Below are 15,837 nucleotides of genomic sequence, written 5' to 3'. Positions count from 1 at the left end.
ATCTGAACCAGCTATTTTGGACAAATGTATAATTACTTTAATTACTCAGATATTCAAACACAATTATGCAATTATTGTGAAATGATTGAAAATAATAATAATTTAATGCCTTCTGTGGAATTTGCATTTCTTATTTGTTACACATCTGTTTTAATGATTAATTATATGCATTTGAAAGAATGCAGGTCAACATGCAATGTATCCCATTGATTGGCATTGATTGAAAACTTTATTAATAGATTGCAGAATGGGTACAGTACAGTACAGCTCAATTACATAAGGGGATGCAGACCAGAGAAAGAATTTCGTCTTGTTTACATCAGGGTCCCCCATTTTCAATTCATCATAACATATATGACATACACGACACAGATAGACAGTACTGCTACATCTATACATTTATGACATACCAGATTTGCAAATACAGTACTGTTTGTGATACAAAAAGAGTCCAGAAAAGAGAGTACATTTGACGTAGAAACTGTTGGAGGAGGTTGGAGGGGTGGTAGACTTACACTGTACAAGCAAAACTGTACATTGGAATATTGACAAAACCATACTTGGTAATTTACTGTACATTGGAGGGGGTTGAGCTATAAACCTGCATTCCTTCGAATATATCAATTAAACTTATATTGAAATACACTATATAGCCTATACACCAACACTGAAATGACAGTGGATAAATAAATAAGAACTAAAGCTAATCGGTGGAAATAGACTGCATTAATATTCCATAACAAGTATTGTGTGCGCCTACGAATGAACAGTAGCCTATAGGCTTATGGAATAATAAGCCATACTGCTTCATTCATTACGCCCGCCGGCCCGTAGGCTATATATATTAGGCGTTATGTGTTGCTTTATAAGGACTGTCGGGGGCGTGGTTTGTATGCAAATGAGCTGAACGGGAACGCGCGTTGGAGTTTACGACAGATTGCCATTCTCCAAGCAGATATCAGATCAGATCATTTCTGCGACCGTTTCAGCCACTTAAGACATATCTCCAGCACGTTCAGGACTCAGAGTGTACTTGTCATAGATTATGTCTCAGTGGTTCCAAGATAAGTCTTCCAGAATATATCTTTGAAAAATCTTCGGGAATGAGACCCAATGTCCCCACGAGGATACAACTATTAATCTTATTTTCGCTCCTTGTGGGGACATTTGAATTATATATAACAATTTGATTCAAATGTATTGTCATTATACAGCACAAGTACAGTACAATTAAAGGAAGTCTGACATCTAACCAGATTGCAAATGTAACAGTAAAGTGCAATAGTAATACATAATGTACAGGTGATTAAACTGAATATAAAATATATATAAATTAGTACTACTACTGAATAATAGTGCTAATCAGATGTATGTACAGAGTTATAGTACCAATATGTACAGTGATGCAGCTATGAAGACACTATGGTAGTAAGTCATACTGGCCAGCAGCGTAACCAGTAAGAGTAGATAAGAGATATGTACAGATATAGATATAGTATCTACAAATGTGTAAAAAGACCTGGATGTGGATAGATATATATATACTGTAAATACAGCATTATTGTACATGCTATCATACAGAGTTATATGGGTTATATGCAGGTGTATACATAGGTATAGAAGGAGTATTATGAAGGTATACTCATATACTTTGTATATATACAGTATACAGCACTATTGTACATGCTACATACAGATACATACAGAGTTATATGGGTAGACTATAGTATTAGGTAGGTAGTTATTATATTATATTATTATTATTAATAATATGATTACAGTGTAGGGACTATTTGAATGATATCTGACAACAAGTACACACATACACACACACACACACACACACACACACACACACACACACACACACACACACACACACACACACACACACACACAGATGGAAACGTGCCTCTTCTCAATGTATGTGTGTGTGTGTGTGTTTGTCTCCCAGTGCTGCCCAAGCCTCAGGTGAGCTACAAGACCACGTCTCCTGGGGTGATCGAGGCCAACTGCACCTCTCTGTCCCGCCCTCCGGCCGAGATCGTGTGGAACGTGGAGAGGGACAACCGCACCGTGGGCGCCCCTATCACCACGCAGATCCCCCAGGGGGACGGGACCACGTTCGTCACCAGCACCCTCGTGGTCCGGTCGGGGCTACTGAAGGACGTGTCCATCAAGTGTCTGGTCCACCACAAGGCGCTGGAGTCTCCCATCGCTGTGTCCATGAACACTAAGAGTGAGTTAGTGAGTTTTCTGTTGTCATCGGGGACATTGAATCCTTGTGTTAATTACAGCTCCGTGAAATTGTGTAGATGAAAGAATAGGTTTTATAGGGGCTGCTATCCTTTCATTGAGCTGGAATTAACACAAGGATTCAATGCCCCCGATGGCATCACTGGTGGCCATATTCAAACTCATTACTCTCAATGACTGTCAAACTAAATTAATGTGTGCAACACTGTTTAGGGTTTTTGCATGTGTGTGAGATTATGTCCAAAATAAATCAGTATTGTTTTTTGGTGAAGTGCCTTTTTAACGGTTCTTTAACGGACATAGAATTGACTGACGTGTTCTGTGTCTTCAGAGCTCAGCCGCATCAATGTCCTCCTCACAACCAAACAATAGGATTCGGGCAAAAAAATTATCTGTGAAGTGACCCTTTAAGTTAAACTTCTCTGCATTTAACACATCCTAACCGCGTCTATTCGAAGCCCAAACAACTCGTATTTCCGCGTTCGAGTTTTGCGCTCTGATTGGCCACTGACCTACGCTATTACGCCCCCCTTATCTACGCCGCCAGTTCACCTCCAAGAAACTACGCTCTCGCCTGAGTTGCGAAACACCGCGCTGTGAAGCACCTCTGTATTAAATGCCGGTTCATTCATGCTTTGAGGCACAATTCTCAGTCAGTGCTAAGTGCAGTCATCTTATGCAGCATCACTTTTCACATCAAAACAAAAGTAGAACTGTAATGTAGACGTTCGCATATTATTAACATTGACAAACATATTTACAATCTATGAATGCCAATTTCATGGGCAGTACACTTACTTTCTCAGTCAGTGCTAAGTGCAGTCATCTTATGCAGCATCACGTTCGCATATTATTAACATTGACAAACATATTTACAATCTATGAATGCCAATTTCGCGGGCAGTACACTTACCTTTTTTTTTACATATTTACAATTAGCATTTTATAAAGTAGAACTGTAATGTTTACTTTCTCAGTCAGTGCTAAGTGCAGCATCCCTTTTCACATCAAAACAAAAGTAGAACTGGAATGTGGACTTTCTCATATTATGTCACAGTGTGCGTAAATGTGCCCTGTGGATTATACGTGCCCCATGTAAAATAATTAAACAACCATTAAGCAGTGTTGGGCAAGTTACTCAGGAAGTATAGGAGTTTGCTGAAAGCAGGATGAGAGAGCGTAGATTTCAGTGTGTATCATTTAATTGCATAGTGAGACAAACAACAAACCAAAACATTGACATCTAACTTATCTTTAGATATTTACTCAACCTCTAATGTCTAACTATGAATGAACACAACACTGTAACTTACCATCTTTAGATAATAAAGTACTCAACCTCCGTCTTTAACTATGAATGAACACAACACTCTTAACTTACTTTAGATAATAAAGTACTCAACCTCTACCGTCTTTAACTATGAACAAACACAACACTCTAATTTACCATCTTTAGATAATAAAGTACTCACCCTCTACTGTCTAAAAACTTTAAAGTCAATTAACGACTGATGGCTGTTTATTGTAGAGGGCGTGGTGGCAGACTTTGTGGTGGCAGACTTTGTCCGATACAGACCGTTACACTATGAGCTTCAATGTTTTTTTGCCCCACTAGTGTTCAAAGCCACAGACAATCTATGAATGCCAATTTCATGGGCATTCATAAACTTACGCGAACTTTAGCGCACATGGAGGCGAACTAAAGTCACGGAAACAGCTGTTCTTGGAGGAAGATAACTGGCGTACATAAGGGGGGGCGTAATAGCGTAGGTCAGTGGCCAATCAGAGCGCAAAACTTGAACGCGGAAATAAGAGTTGTTTGGGCTTTGAATAGACGCATCCTAACCAGCCACAGACGTAATGCCAGTACCTTGTTAAGGGCCAAAATGTCAGGGCTAGGCGTATTGAATCCAATATGCAGACAAGAGAAAGGCAGACAGGTCTCGTTAAAACCCAGCTATATTTAATTAGAAAAGAAGTAGTCAGGTATCCGGGCAGGAATCGAGTGACACAGGGGAGAATCTTCTACAGTCCAGGGATCGTGTGAGGGGCAGGGTAGTCAGACGGGCAGGGATCGAGAATCTAATGGGTACTAAGGGGGAGTAGGCAGGGGCAAGGCAGTCCAACAGGCAAGGGGTCATACACGGGTTCAGGTCCTCATATGTTCCGTTGCATTGTTTGTAAAAACAATGCAAAAAACTGGAAAATGTGATTTTCACAATAGGTCCCCTTTAAAACAAGGTGCTTTACAGAACAATGAGTACATAAATGTTTTAGTATGGGTGCCCTGAGTGGGAATCGAACCCCTAAACCCAAACGCCGGCAGCGATAATGTCATGCTCTATCTTGGTCTACATGTGGACCTCTATCGCAGAACACTTAATTGCAGTATGTGTATTTCTCTTGGTTGAAAGGTCATTTTCCACCAGATAGTTTCATTGAGATTTTAAAAATCACATCAAGAAAGCAGCATCATGATGAACTCAAAAGTTGCAGACAAACAACAATGCATATTATGAACCAAGACTCATGATAGCTACTGGTAGGTGCAAAATCAGAGGTTGCTGACAGGACAATGGGCCAACAGCAGTGAGGCAGGATTGCAGGCTAGCCTATATAAATATTATAAGTGTAGGCTGCTCTTGAAGTCTGCATGGAGAGATGTTTTTGGGGGAAAGGAGGCCTGACCAAGCCAGGGTACAGCTAAGAATACAGAACAGAGGGAGATGGCTGATCACTGTTAGGAAAACACATCCAAGAATACAGTTGTTCTCACACATCAACATACGGACTAAAACCTCTGAGAGCAAAGATCCTTTTCACCTCGGCTGGTTGTATCAAGTCTAAAGCCTTCCTCCGACACTGATCCATCACAACACAGAGAGAACACATGGAAGGTATTACTGGTTTGTTTTTCATTAGAACCTAGCTAACCTAGCTTTGCTAACTTCATCCTCTCAAAATGATTAAAAACAGACGTGGACGGAATTACAAAGTCTTTCTCTGGTCTGCATCCCCTTAACAATTGTATGTATTGAGCTGTACTGTACTGTACCCATTCTGCAATCTGTTAATAAACTTTTCAATCAATCAATCAATACACCACGGATGCCCTAACATGGGTATGCTAAGTCTGGTATGCTAACAGGGGAATTCTAATATTCTACTATTAGCATAATTTCTAACTGGTGGTATGACTACTGCTATTAGCATAATTTCTAACTGGTGGTATTGTACGACTACTGTTATTAGCATAATGTTTAACTGGCATGGTATGGTTACTGCTATTAACACATTGAGTGCCAGCGACGTCATATCTCGTTGTATCAGCCCCCCCCATTGAGTCCCGACGACGCGAAATGTCGTTTGTTTGCCGTATTTTTTTTATTGGCGATTTGAATTCATATTTCATCAATCGAGCCATGGGTTAGTGCTGCAGAGTCTCTCTGAGCTCAATTGGGAAGATACCGTCTCTCCCTGTGTAACTGCACCCCATCAGCTCAGACTGATACAGGGGGGGTGGCCAGTTTCCTAATTTTATTTTTCCGTCAAGCCAACTGAAGTTGAAGTGATCTCCGGCCCTCAGAACAGCGACGATTATGTATTTACAGTACCAACACTGTAATCAATAAGCGTGATCGATATTTGGAATGACGATCAGGAATTGGAATAATCTTTTTGGATAACATCTGATCTCAGGTTTTATCTCTATTTTACCAGTCTTAGGATAATCAGACCTGTTTTCACGGAGATATCAGTGTTTGCCCTATGTGTGGTTTGGCTGTGATCGCTGATGAGGAAATAAGAGAATCGATTTTTCAGCTTGCGTCTATAGCATGCATAAGTACACATACTATCGATAATCTAGCGTTTATTTGAAAACGATTCATAAATAGGCCGACAAATGACAACGTGTCTAGCAATATTCGAGAATATTCCAATAAATGCAGTTTATGGGGGAATCTTTCAATTTTCAGAACATTTTCGAGAGAACGATAGCTTTTCGAAATGCTATAAAAAGGATATGAACCGATTAAAAAAACAATCCGTTTCGACAATGTTGACTGCAAACGAGTCATTGATAAGCGACGGGCAGATTAGACACATAGCCATAATTTAAAACATAGATTAGGCGTTTTTAACGCTAACATTGAAGTGGATGATGGCATTCAACGGGGTAAAAATGTAAACAAGGTCGGCACTGAAACTGTTAACATAATGTTTAATTGGTGGTACGGCTACTACTATTAGCCTAATTTCTAACTGGTGGTATCGTACGACTACTGTTATTAGCATAATGTTTATCTGATGGTAATGGTAGGGCTACTGCTATTAGCATACTGTTTAACTGGTGGTATAGTATGGCTATTGCTTTTAGCATAATGTTTAACTGGTGGTATGATATGGCTACGGCTATTAGCATAATGTTTAACTGGTGGTATGATATGGCTACTGCTATTAGCACAATGTTTAATTAGTTGTATGGTACAACTACTGCTATTAGCACAATAGCTGGTGGTATCGTATGACTGCTGCTATTAACATAGGGTGACCATTATTGTGATTTCCAAAAAAGAGGACGCTCTGCCCCCAGCCTCAAGATTTTTAAGTTTACTCAAAGATGCCTTATAATTTTTATATATTTAAATCATGCCTCCTCTGTATGGATAGAAAATTATTATTTATATTATTTTATATAACAAAATAATATCTATCTATAAGAAAAGTTACTCAACATGCTTTATTATGCATTTATTATTAAGTAATCTCTCTGACAAATCTCACGAAAATAACAAAAAAATCAACCCATAACAAAATAATGTAATTTGCATAACTTGCAATTAGTGTACAAAACAAATGTATTACACACATAATACTTAGAAGCATCTTATATCATCATAAATCAAACCAAAACATTTATTTATTTATTATTTTCTTTCTCTCTCTGTATAGCTGCATACTTCAATCAATTTGGTCAACTTTGCCATCAAACTCTCGCCTCGCACAGCTTTATTTTTTATGTTTGTCTGTGTTCATGTGAGATTTGAGATCTCCGGCAACTTTATTAACTTTAGAAACAGAAACTTTGCACGTGTTGCACTCCGCCTCCCATTTGTCTCGACCGGGACGGTAAATTGGGAATTTTCTCTGCAGTTCATCTGTAATGTACATTTTCACTTTGGCATTGTGAGCAGAATCGATGTTGGTCCGATCTGACCGATTCCTCCGCTGTTTGTGTGTGAGCGCAGCATAGTAGAGCCGCTCACAAAGTAAAGAAACAAGTCTTCTCACACAAGAATACGTCACACGCAACAGAGTACCGTAGTATTCGGTACTAAGTGTGTGCATATTAAGTGTGTGCATAATCATCCTGTGAACTGGACATTTTCATGAATTTATAAACAAAAACACCAGGACAGGGCGTGAAAAGAGGACATGTCTGGGCAAAAGAGGATGTTTGGTCACGCTAAACATAATGTTTAACTGGTGGTATGACGACTGCTATAGGGAGGTGTAGTGGTTACGTAATTTCCACTTAACACATCCACCGCCAGACCTGGCTGTACAGCGTTATTGAGATCAATATAAATGTTTTTCGTCATGGCATTCATAATTCATATATACACCCGCGACGCTCCAGCTGGACCCTATAGGTGACGGCAACGACGGCTCAATACCGCCGCCTGGTGGATGGTCGGGCGAGGACACTAACGTTATTTTCAACCCAATTGTGAGTTTCCTTGTTTGCAAACCATCTGATCAATATATCCACCCATACTACATAAACAGGGCTGTACACTAAGCTTTTTCACTAGGGGCACACTTGCCCCTAAATGAGAAATTTAGGGGCAAAAAATATTTTTTAGGGGCACATTTTTAAATAACAATTTTACCATTATTTATATCGATTGTTTTTGATTTAAAAAAAAAAAGAAAGAAAATTATTTTATATAATTTTTTTTTTAATAAAATATATATATTATATAATCATACTTGTAGTTGTATTATCTGCGAGACATCGCCACCACGCAACAAGTCTAAATGCTCGCTATATGCAACCAGCTCCACTGTCTGTGTGTACTGAGTAGCCTCCAGCTACGGCCAGGATTCTCCGGAGCTGCAGCTGGGCCCTATACTGTAGCCTCCAGCTACGGCCAGGATTCTCCGGCGCTGCAGCTGGTCCCTATTGACTATTCAGCGTGCCCTCAGCTCGAATACGCATCGACTCAGTGTTATAAGACATTGATATCAGGACGGAGCTATCTGAACTATTTAGTTTAATGGGACGTTTCGTTTTGAACAGTAAGCTAACGCAAGCTATCATGCACTACTAGACTTACTGGAGCATTTGTTGATAGCTATCAGTAGCTAGCCGGCTGGCAGGCTCACCGAGGTCCCAGTGTCCCACTAGAGACTAGTGTTTACAACAGCCACACGGAGACGCCGCAGCTCTCTCCGTGTGTCTGAGTTCAGTTCAGTTCGGCTCACTATAGGAGGTCGCGCGTCGAAAATATGAAGCAATACTAACGTTACTTTTCTTCATAGCTAAATCAGCCAGTCTATCAGAGTGAGTGCTCAGTCGATTGTTCCCGCTGATCATACCTGCTGAGTGCTCACTGCTCAGCTCGCGTGAGTGACGGCATCGCGTCATCACACGCCTTGGATAATTTAGGAGTGAAATGGGAATCCAAGGCTTGAAAGCACTACTCGCAAGCCCGCCCGCAGATAATATTTACCAATCGCAACGGCCAATTAAAGGGGCAATTCGCGACGATATCATTGCACTGTACAGCCCTGATACAGTTCCTCCACGCATGATGAAGCATAACGTATACCGATCATATACAGTTTCATTTTTTAATATAGCGTGTATAGGGGGGAAACGGCAATCGATAATCTATATATGCGTTTAGGCCTATAACTCACGTTCTAGGAATTACTGCAGAAAACGATAAAAACATACTTATATTCTAGAAGGTATTTTTGTATGAATGTATGAATGAAAAAGTATAACGTTCCCACATACTGAACGATAGATAATCGATGTTGAATGGGCCATAGTAATGTCAATATAGCAATACAATTTAAAAAGTTATAGCCCTGCAAAGAAGGTGAGCCACTCCATAGACTTATAGCGCTGGCAGACTGGGTACAATGATGGGTACAATGCCCGGCGGGCAATGTGTTAATGTATTTCCCCATTGCCCATTTCTAAATTGGCTCGATTAAAAGAAATAAAGCATGGATATTGGCATGGTGTACCTTTCTGTGCGTATTCATCCACAATCTATAGCTCAACATGAAAATATTCGCAATTAATCGTAAAGGTAGCAAAATAACAACGTTTATGTTTTCGTTCACTGGGAGACTACACTGTCGTTTGGCGCTGCTGACTGACGTCACCACAGCGTAGCGTCCTGGCTTTAGTCGCAGACCTAGGATCAGATTTCCCTTACATTCCATAAGCGTACAATGGGAAAATAACTGACCCTGAATCTGTTTCACCAACCACCATTTTTTTTTAATATTTGTATTTATAATTTAAATTGTATAAAGTTATGTATCAAATCACTGTAAATACTAATATAAATCATTGTTTCGTGGTACATATTGTGTATAGTTTATAACGTTATTGTTATTTTTTTTATATAACGTTAGTAGCTAGCTAGCTTGCTAGCCATTCCCGAAACTCCTCCACATGCCCCGATTTAAAATGGTTCTCTCCTCTTTGTATACTTTTGTCCTCACAAACAAAGTATTCTGCCAGGGAACTTATGGACACGACAGTAGTAGTTATAAGGTTTTTGAGCTTGTAACGATAATGTTAGTTAGCTATCGTGGTATCAGCAGGCCGTGCCATGTAGCTAGCTAGCTTGCTAGCCGGCATGATGCGTGCAGTGCACAGGTCTGAGAAGAGGACCTGCACATTTTACTCGTTCCCGAAACTCCTCTACATGCCCCAATTTAAAATGGTTCACGACAGTAGACAGTATGTTTAGCTAGGTAATCTTAACGTTAGCTAGCTAGCTAGCTTGATATCAGCTTGCTGTGACGTTGATTAGGCGACAGCCTAACAGGCTGCCTACTGGCTACTGAACAACTGCCTACTGGTAAATGTAGTTATTTTTTTACGACAAATTAAAAACCTTATAACTACCTTTATTTCAACCAAAAATGCTTAAACAATAATGTTAGTGATAGAAGGGAACTCATTTTGTGCAAAAAATGGAAGCTTGTCAATTTCCATGCGGCAGAATTGTTACAATAGCCGATAATCCATTTTCCCAATGATGAATCCCTATACGGGTGGAACAACCAGTGACGTCAGACTACACCTCCCTATTAGGATAATGTTTAACTGGTGGTATGTTATGGCTACTGCTATTAGCATAATGTTTAACTGGTGGTATGATATGACTACTGCTATTAGCATAATGTTTAAGGCAAATGTTCATTATTCACAACTTTGAAACAAAAATTAAATGTTTCTGAGTCAAACCAAGCTGTGTGGTGTATATATACAATCTATAATTAGGATATTACACAGTATGTGAAATAAATCCCATATTGTATGTCATAATATACAGTATTATAATGATTAATTATTATTAATATTATTATTATGATTAATAATACTAATAATAATACACTGTATTTGTATGGCACCTTTCATACAAGAAAAACGTGCTTCATAGCAGTAAAATAGACATAAAATAGCATACAATATACATATTAAATCAAGTTCATCTAACTTTAACCCTTTCACTACCACTCTACCAAAGGGTTAACCCTTTCATTGCGACAATACAGAAGGTTAAACCTTTCACTGTCACACAGCAAAGGGTTAACCCTTTCACAACCACACTACAGAAGGTTAACCCTTTCACAACCACACTACAGAAGGTTAACCCTTTCACTAACCATCTGTAGGTGGAATCTGCTGTTGGTACACCATGATTCGGTTCAGCTACACAACCACCGTATGAACACCCTTGTGCACTCAGTTCTGTATTCATAGTGGCTCCGCTCGGCGTCACTCATGCACTATCCTCGCATATGTGCACACGCACTGAATAAAATTCCACAATGTACCTTTATCCCAGTATTCGTCTGACCACACCCCTCGTTAGCTTACCTTCATAAGCAGGTGTGTGGTCACCTGCTCTCCTCCTTCTCGCTTTCACCACAAGGAAGTGCCTTCGGTAGATCCCCACTTGACGTGATGTGATGGTAGGAGAAGAGTTGGAAAACAAGAGATACGTTGACATCATATCATTATTTTCTCTCTCACTATTTTCGAGAAAATACGGCGATATTGTCTTCGTCACTGGAGTGTCTGGAAGATGGTGATCATTCTAAAAACCTCCACCGGTTTTCGTATTGGGAGCACGCCACTACATGCCTCCCAACTACAGTCTTCCTTGCTGCGGCTGGTTGGGGTGAAACCCTCCAGCGATACAGCTGGACTGTAGGACGCGCCGCTGTTGTGAGAAGCGTGGGTTCCAGGTTGGTGAGTAATGTTTGCTTGCAAGCTTCACTTGTCTGTTAGTGCTATGGGGGCTAGCTGACAATGTTACGAACACCGGCCCCAGATTAGGGTCCTTTGTTCAGCCTCTTAGGCGACGGCGGAGGACCTTGGTCACCGACGATGATGAGGAGGAGTACAGAGCCCTGGTGGAGAGCTTCGTGGGGTGGAGCGACAGCAACCACCTCCAACTCAACACCAGTAAGACCAAGGAGCTGGTGGTGGACTTCCGGAGGGGCAAGAAGAGGCCCCCCCCGATTCCCATCTCCATCCGAGGGGTGGATGTGGAGATGGTGGACTCATACAAGTTCCTTGGGGTACACCTGAACAATAAACTGGACTGGTCGGACAACACAGAGGCCCTCTACAGGAAGGGACAGAGCAGGCTGTTCTTCCTGAGGAGACTCAGGTCCTTCAATGTGTGCAACAAACTGCTGCAGTCTTTTTACCAGTCTGTTGTGGCCAGCATCCTCTTCTATGCTGTGGCATGCTGGGGAGGCTACATCAACTCAAGGGACACCAACAAGCTCAACAAGCTGGTGAGGAAGGCTAGCTCCGTGGTGGGAGTCGAGCTACCTAGACTTGAGGTGATGGTAGAGAGGGGGATGATAAGGAAGCTGGATGCCATCATGGAGAACCCCTACCACCCCCTCTACGACGAGCTAGTCAAGATGAGAAGCTCGTTCAGCCACAGACTCATCCCCCCCCGACACTCAACTAACCGCCTCGGACAGTCCTTCATACCAGCGGCCATCAGGCTCCACAACAGTGGGCAGCGACTAGCAGCCTCCAGGCCCCACAACAGGGGGCAGCGACAGCGACTGCTACCAGACATTGACCTGGGACTTATAGGAACCCAAGGGGGACAAAGTAGACTACCCTGGTACTTTGATTAATGTATACTCAGTAGATAGTAAATTATAACACTACCTCATGCATACTGCACCTCATGTGTCTGTTGTGTCACTAGGCTGTTGTTGTGTCACTAGGCTAGGAAACGTTAGCTTGCGTGCTAGTTGTGGCCTACCTAGGCTAGGCAACGTTAGCTTGCTGCTATCGGCCGAGAGCGGCCGTTAGCTTAATGCTACACTGTTGAACGTGCTGTGACTATAACATGTTTTAAACACTCTTGACTACGACGTCATCTTTGACAGAGGATGTTCGTCGAACCTGCCCTGAGCCAGGCCGGCGAGGACTGCGTCAACAAGGAGCACCGTAGCGGCGGGTTAGAGCAGCGAGCTGCCCGTGTCGTCAAACACAGGAGGCTGTGTTTACTTCGGTGCCATGTTAGAGACTGCAATTCGCTTGATCTGCGCTCCCGGTAGGCAAGGTCCTGACCAGACCTTGAACACTTCTTCTTGCTTTCCCTTCTAAATGTTTTGTAAATAACGATGTTTTACAAAACGAGTGTTGCTGCACTACATTTAGGATACGACGCGAGTTATGTGTGAATTGTCTTGTCACTGGTCTCCATGCAAATCGGGTTATTGTTACAGATGTGAAAATGATCTGGTTTGTTGTGTTGAGACACATTGTGTGTTCATGTACCGTGTACTCACTAGGGGTGGGAATCACCAGTTTCATCATGATACGATACGATATTGATTCTTTGGACAACGATACGATATTTGCCGATATCACAAAGTCTCTCACGATACAATACGATACGATTAGATTCAGGTGCCTGCGATCGATATGAGATGATATCATATGCCCATTTAACACAATCAGTTATGAGACTCGCCACAGGATTTTCAAAATAAGAGTATAGATATGAATCGATCTTATTACATCGCATCGATCCGATTCGATCGTTGATAATTACATCGATGTATCGATCTGGATCGATGTATCGTCCCACCCCTAGTACTCACAACTAAGGGGGTTAAACTAACCTATAAAGCTATGCTTAGTGACATAATATGAGTAAAGAATGATTCTTTTCTCAGCCTGTAATGACAATGAACAGTGTATTCACATATTAACAGGTTTACCTGTTTAACTGGCCGTATTAAGGGTAAAGTAGGAGGGTTGTGGTTCCCCCCGGTTCCCTGGGGACTCTCAGACATGTTGTTACACTATATTGTGTCACTGTGTGGTAGGGATACGATGTAACCCTTAGCTTAGTTGTTGGGGTTGTGCTAACCGCTTGAGAAACTTTATTTTCCTACAGAAAAGATTGTTTGGTAACTTTTTCATGTGTGCTTAGCAAGGCCTGTGGCCGATACTAATAGAGAATTGTGTATTCTCTCATTATGAAAAACGGCGTTCCTCTGTAGAGTGTTTTTGCCATTTTTTGTAGGTGATAATGGGTTGTGTGTGTCGTGTGACCTACAACTGGGTTGGGCTGGCCACAGAAGCACATGTGTAAGTCTGGTACCGGGGCTCTTGCGAGGGCCCTCTCTGTTCTGTGTTTTTTCCTTAGTAAAAATCAGATAGCAGGTTGGCACATGCGCTGTGTGAAGCTGTTAGACGCTTCATGGGGCTGACTATGAATGCGTCATACTCTTTTTGTCATTACATCGTATCATGGGTATGGGGTCGTAAAGGGGTGAACTGGTAACCTTTCCTCCCCCTTTTTTCTGTTGGTCAGGGGTAAACCCACCTGTCCTTCAAGGTTCCTGTCACGTTGCGGTTCGGCACGTTACAGGGTGAGGGGGGGGGGGGAGTTTCCTGGTCCCACGCCCTGGAATATTGGGCGTGTGCACCGCAGAAATTCCTCCGCCATAGAGTATGTCACTGTGCGCGTCTCTGTTGGTAGGACTTCCGTGTGCTGTTCAGGTCCATATGGTGGATCTGTTTCGGGGGGTGGTCAGGGCTCCTCCTCACGAAGCTCCTATTCGGGCCTTCTGTGAGTTGGGACTCTCCTTCCATGTGAGGGAGCCTCCTCAGAGTACAGAGCCTCCTCCTCAGATTGTCAAGGTGAGTGGAACCTCAAGAAGGAGTCCTACTCTATTGTGTGTGTGTTCGATTCAATTTGATTATTGAGTGTGTATGGGTTCAGTGCCTCCTCCCCGGAGAGCCCTAAAACCAAACTTTTACATGGCTCAAGGTGCAATATATTCTTTTCAATCTGTACAGCTCGCGTGGGAAGTCTCTCTGGGGATTTCCGTCTCCTCCCTATGGGAGGGTGGTGGGATGTAAAAATGTGAACAATTTTTACCCCCGGCTGTGTAGACTGGGATACATACTGTTCAAGTTTCAAGTTCAAGTTTCTTTAATAGTTGTCATACAGAAGTACAGAATACTTTCATACAAAATGCTTCTTACTGTTACGCTCCAGAGACTGTGCTAGACAAGATAGTATCAAATAACATAGTATAGCATGTAATTTAGAAGAAGAAAATGAGGTCACAGTGTTCGGTATAGACATATGTACAATGTTCTGAGTTACCATATAATATACAATACTATGCAGTGTACTAATGTACAGTACTATCTAGTGCAAAGCAGAAATGGGATGAGGTACAATTTAGGTACAATTTACAGTAAGGTGTACGAGTTGTAGTGCAATCCTTCATCAATAAATATAAAGTGTGGGGAGTGGGTGCTACAGTGTGTTTGTTTAAAGTGGGTGTGTGCTATAAAGTGTGTGGAGTGGGTGCTACAGTGTGTTTGTTTAAAGTGAGTGTGTGCGTGTGGATGTGTGTGCTATGTGCGTTTGGTGGTTGTTGTTGTGTAGTGTTCATTCATTGTTCGTTTAGCAGCCTGATGGCCTGGGGATAGAAGCTTCTTCTGTGTCTTTCTGTGCTCGCCTTGAGACTCCGGTATCGCTTGCCTGACCGCAGCAGTTCAAAGAGGCAGTTGTTCGGGTGACTGGAGTCTTTAATGATTCTCTTAGCCTTGCCCTTGCAACGCTTGTTGTAAATGTTCTGGAGGGTGGGGAGCCCCCCTCCAATTGTGCGTTCGGCTGAACGTGTCACTCTTTGTAGTCTGCTTCGGTCTTGTGCAGTGCTATTCCCAAACCAGGAGGTGATGTTGCCGGTCAAGATGCTCTCTATTGTACATGAGTAGAAGTTCTTAAGGATCTTCTGACTGACTTGGAACTTCCTTAG

At 41.9% G+C, this 15,837-nt stretch overlaps 1 protein-coding gene across 1 annotated transcript in view; it reads left to right on the top strand.

The window, feature by feature from the left end:
- LOC311228523 (uncharacterized protein) overlaps nt 1-15,837 on the top strand; it is a gene marked incomplete at both ends in the record, with an annotated part of 180,005 nt that overhangs the window by 14,845 nt on the left and 149,323 nt on the right. The window contains one exon of the mRNA XM_084314425.1: nt 1,955-2,239. Within this exon, the coding sequence (XP_084170551.1) occupies nt 1,955-2,239 (285 nt within the window). The remainder of the gene's footprint in view (nt 1-1,954; nt 2,240-15,837) is intronic.

Source organism: Notolepis coatsorum (genome assembly GCF_963971535.1).
Source record: "Notolepis coatsorum genome assembly, chromosome: 5".
Classification (NCBI taxonomy): domain Eukaryota; kingdom Metazoa; phylum Chordata; class Actinopteri; order Aulopiformes; family Paralepididae; genus Notolepis; species Notolepis coatsorum.
The sequence above is the reverse complement of the archived record's forward strand: the minus strand, read 5'-3'. Positions and strand labels throughout refer to the sequence as shown.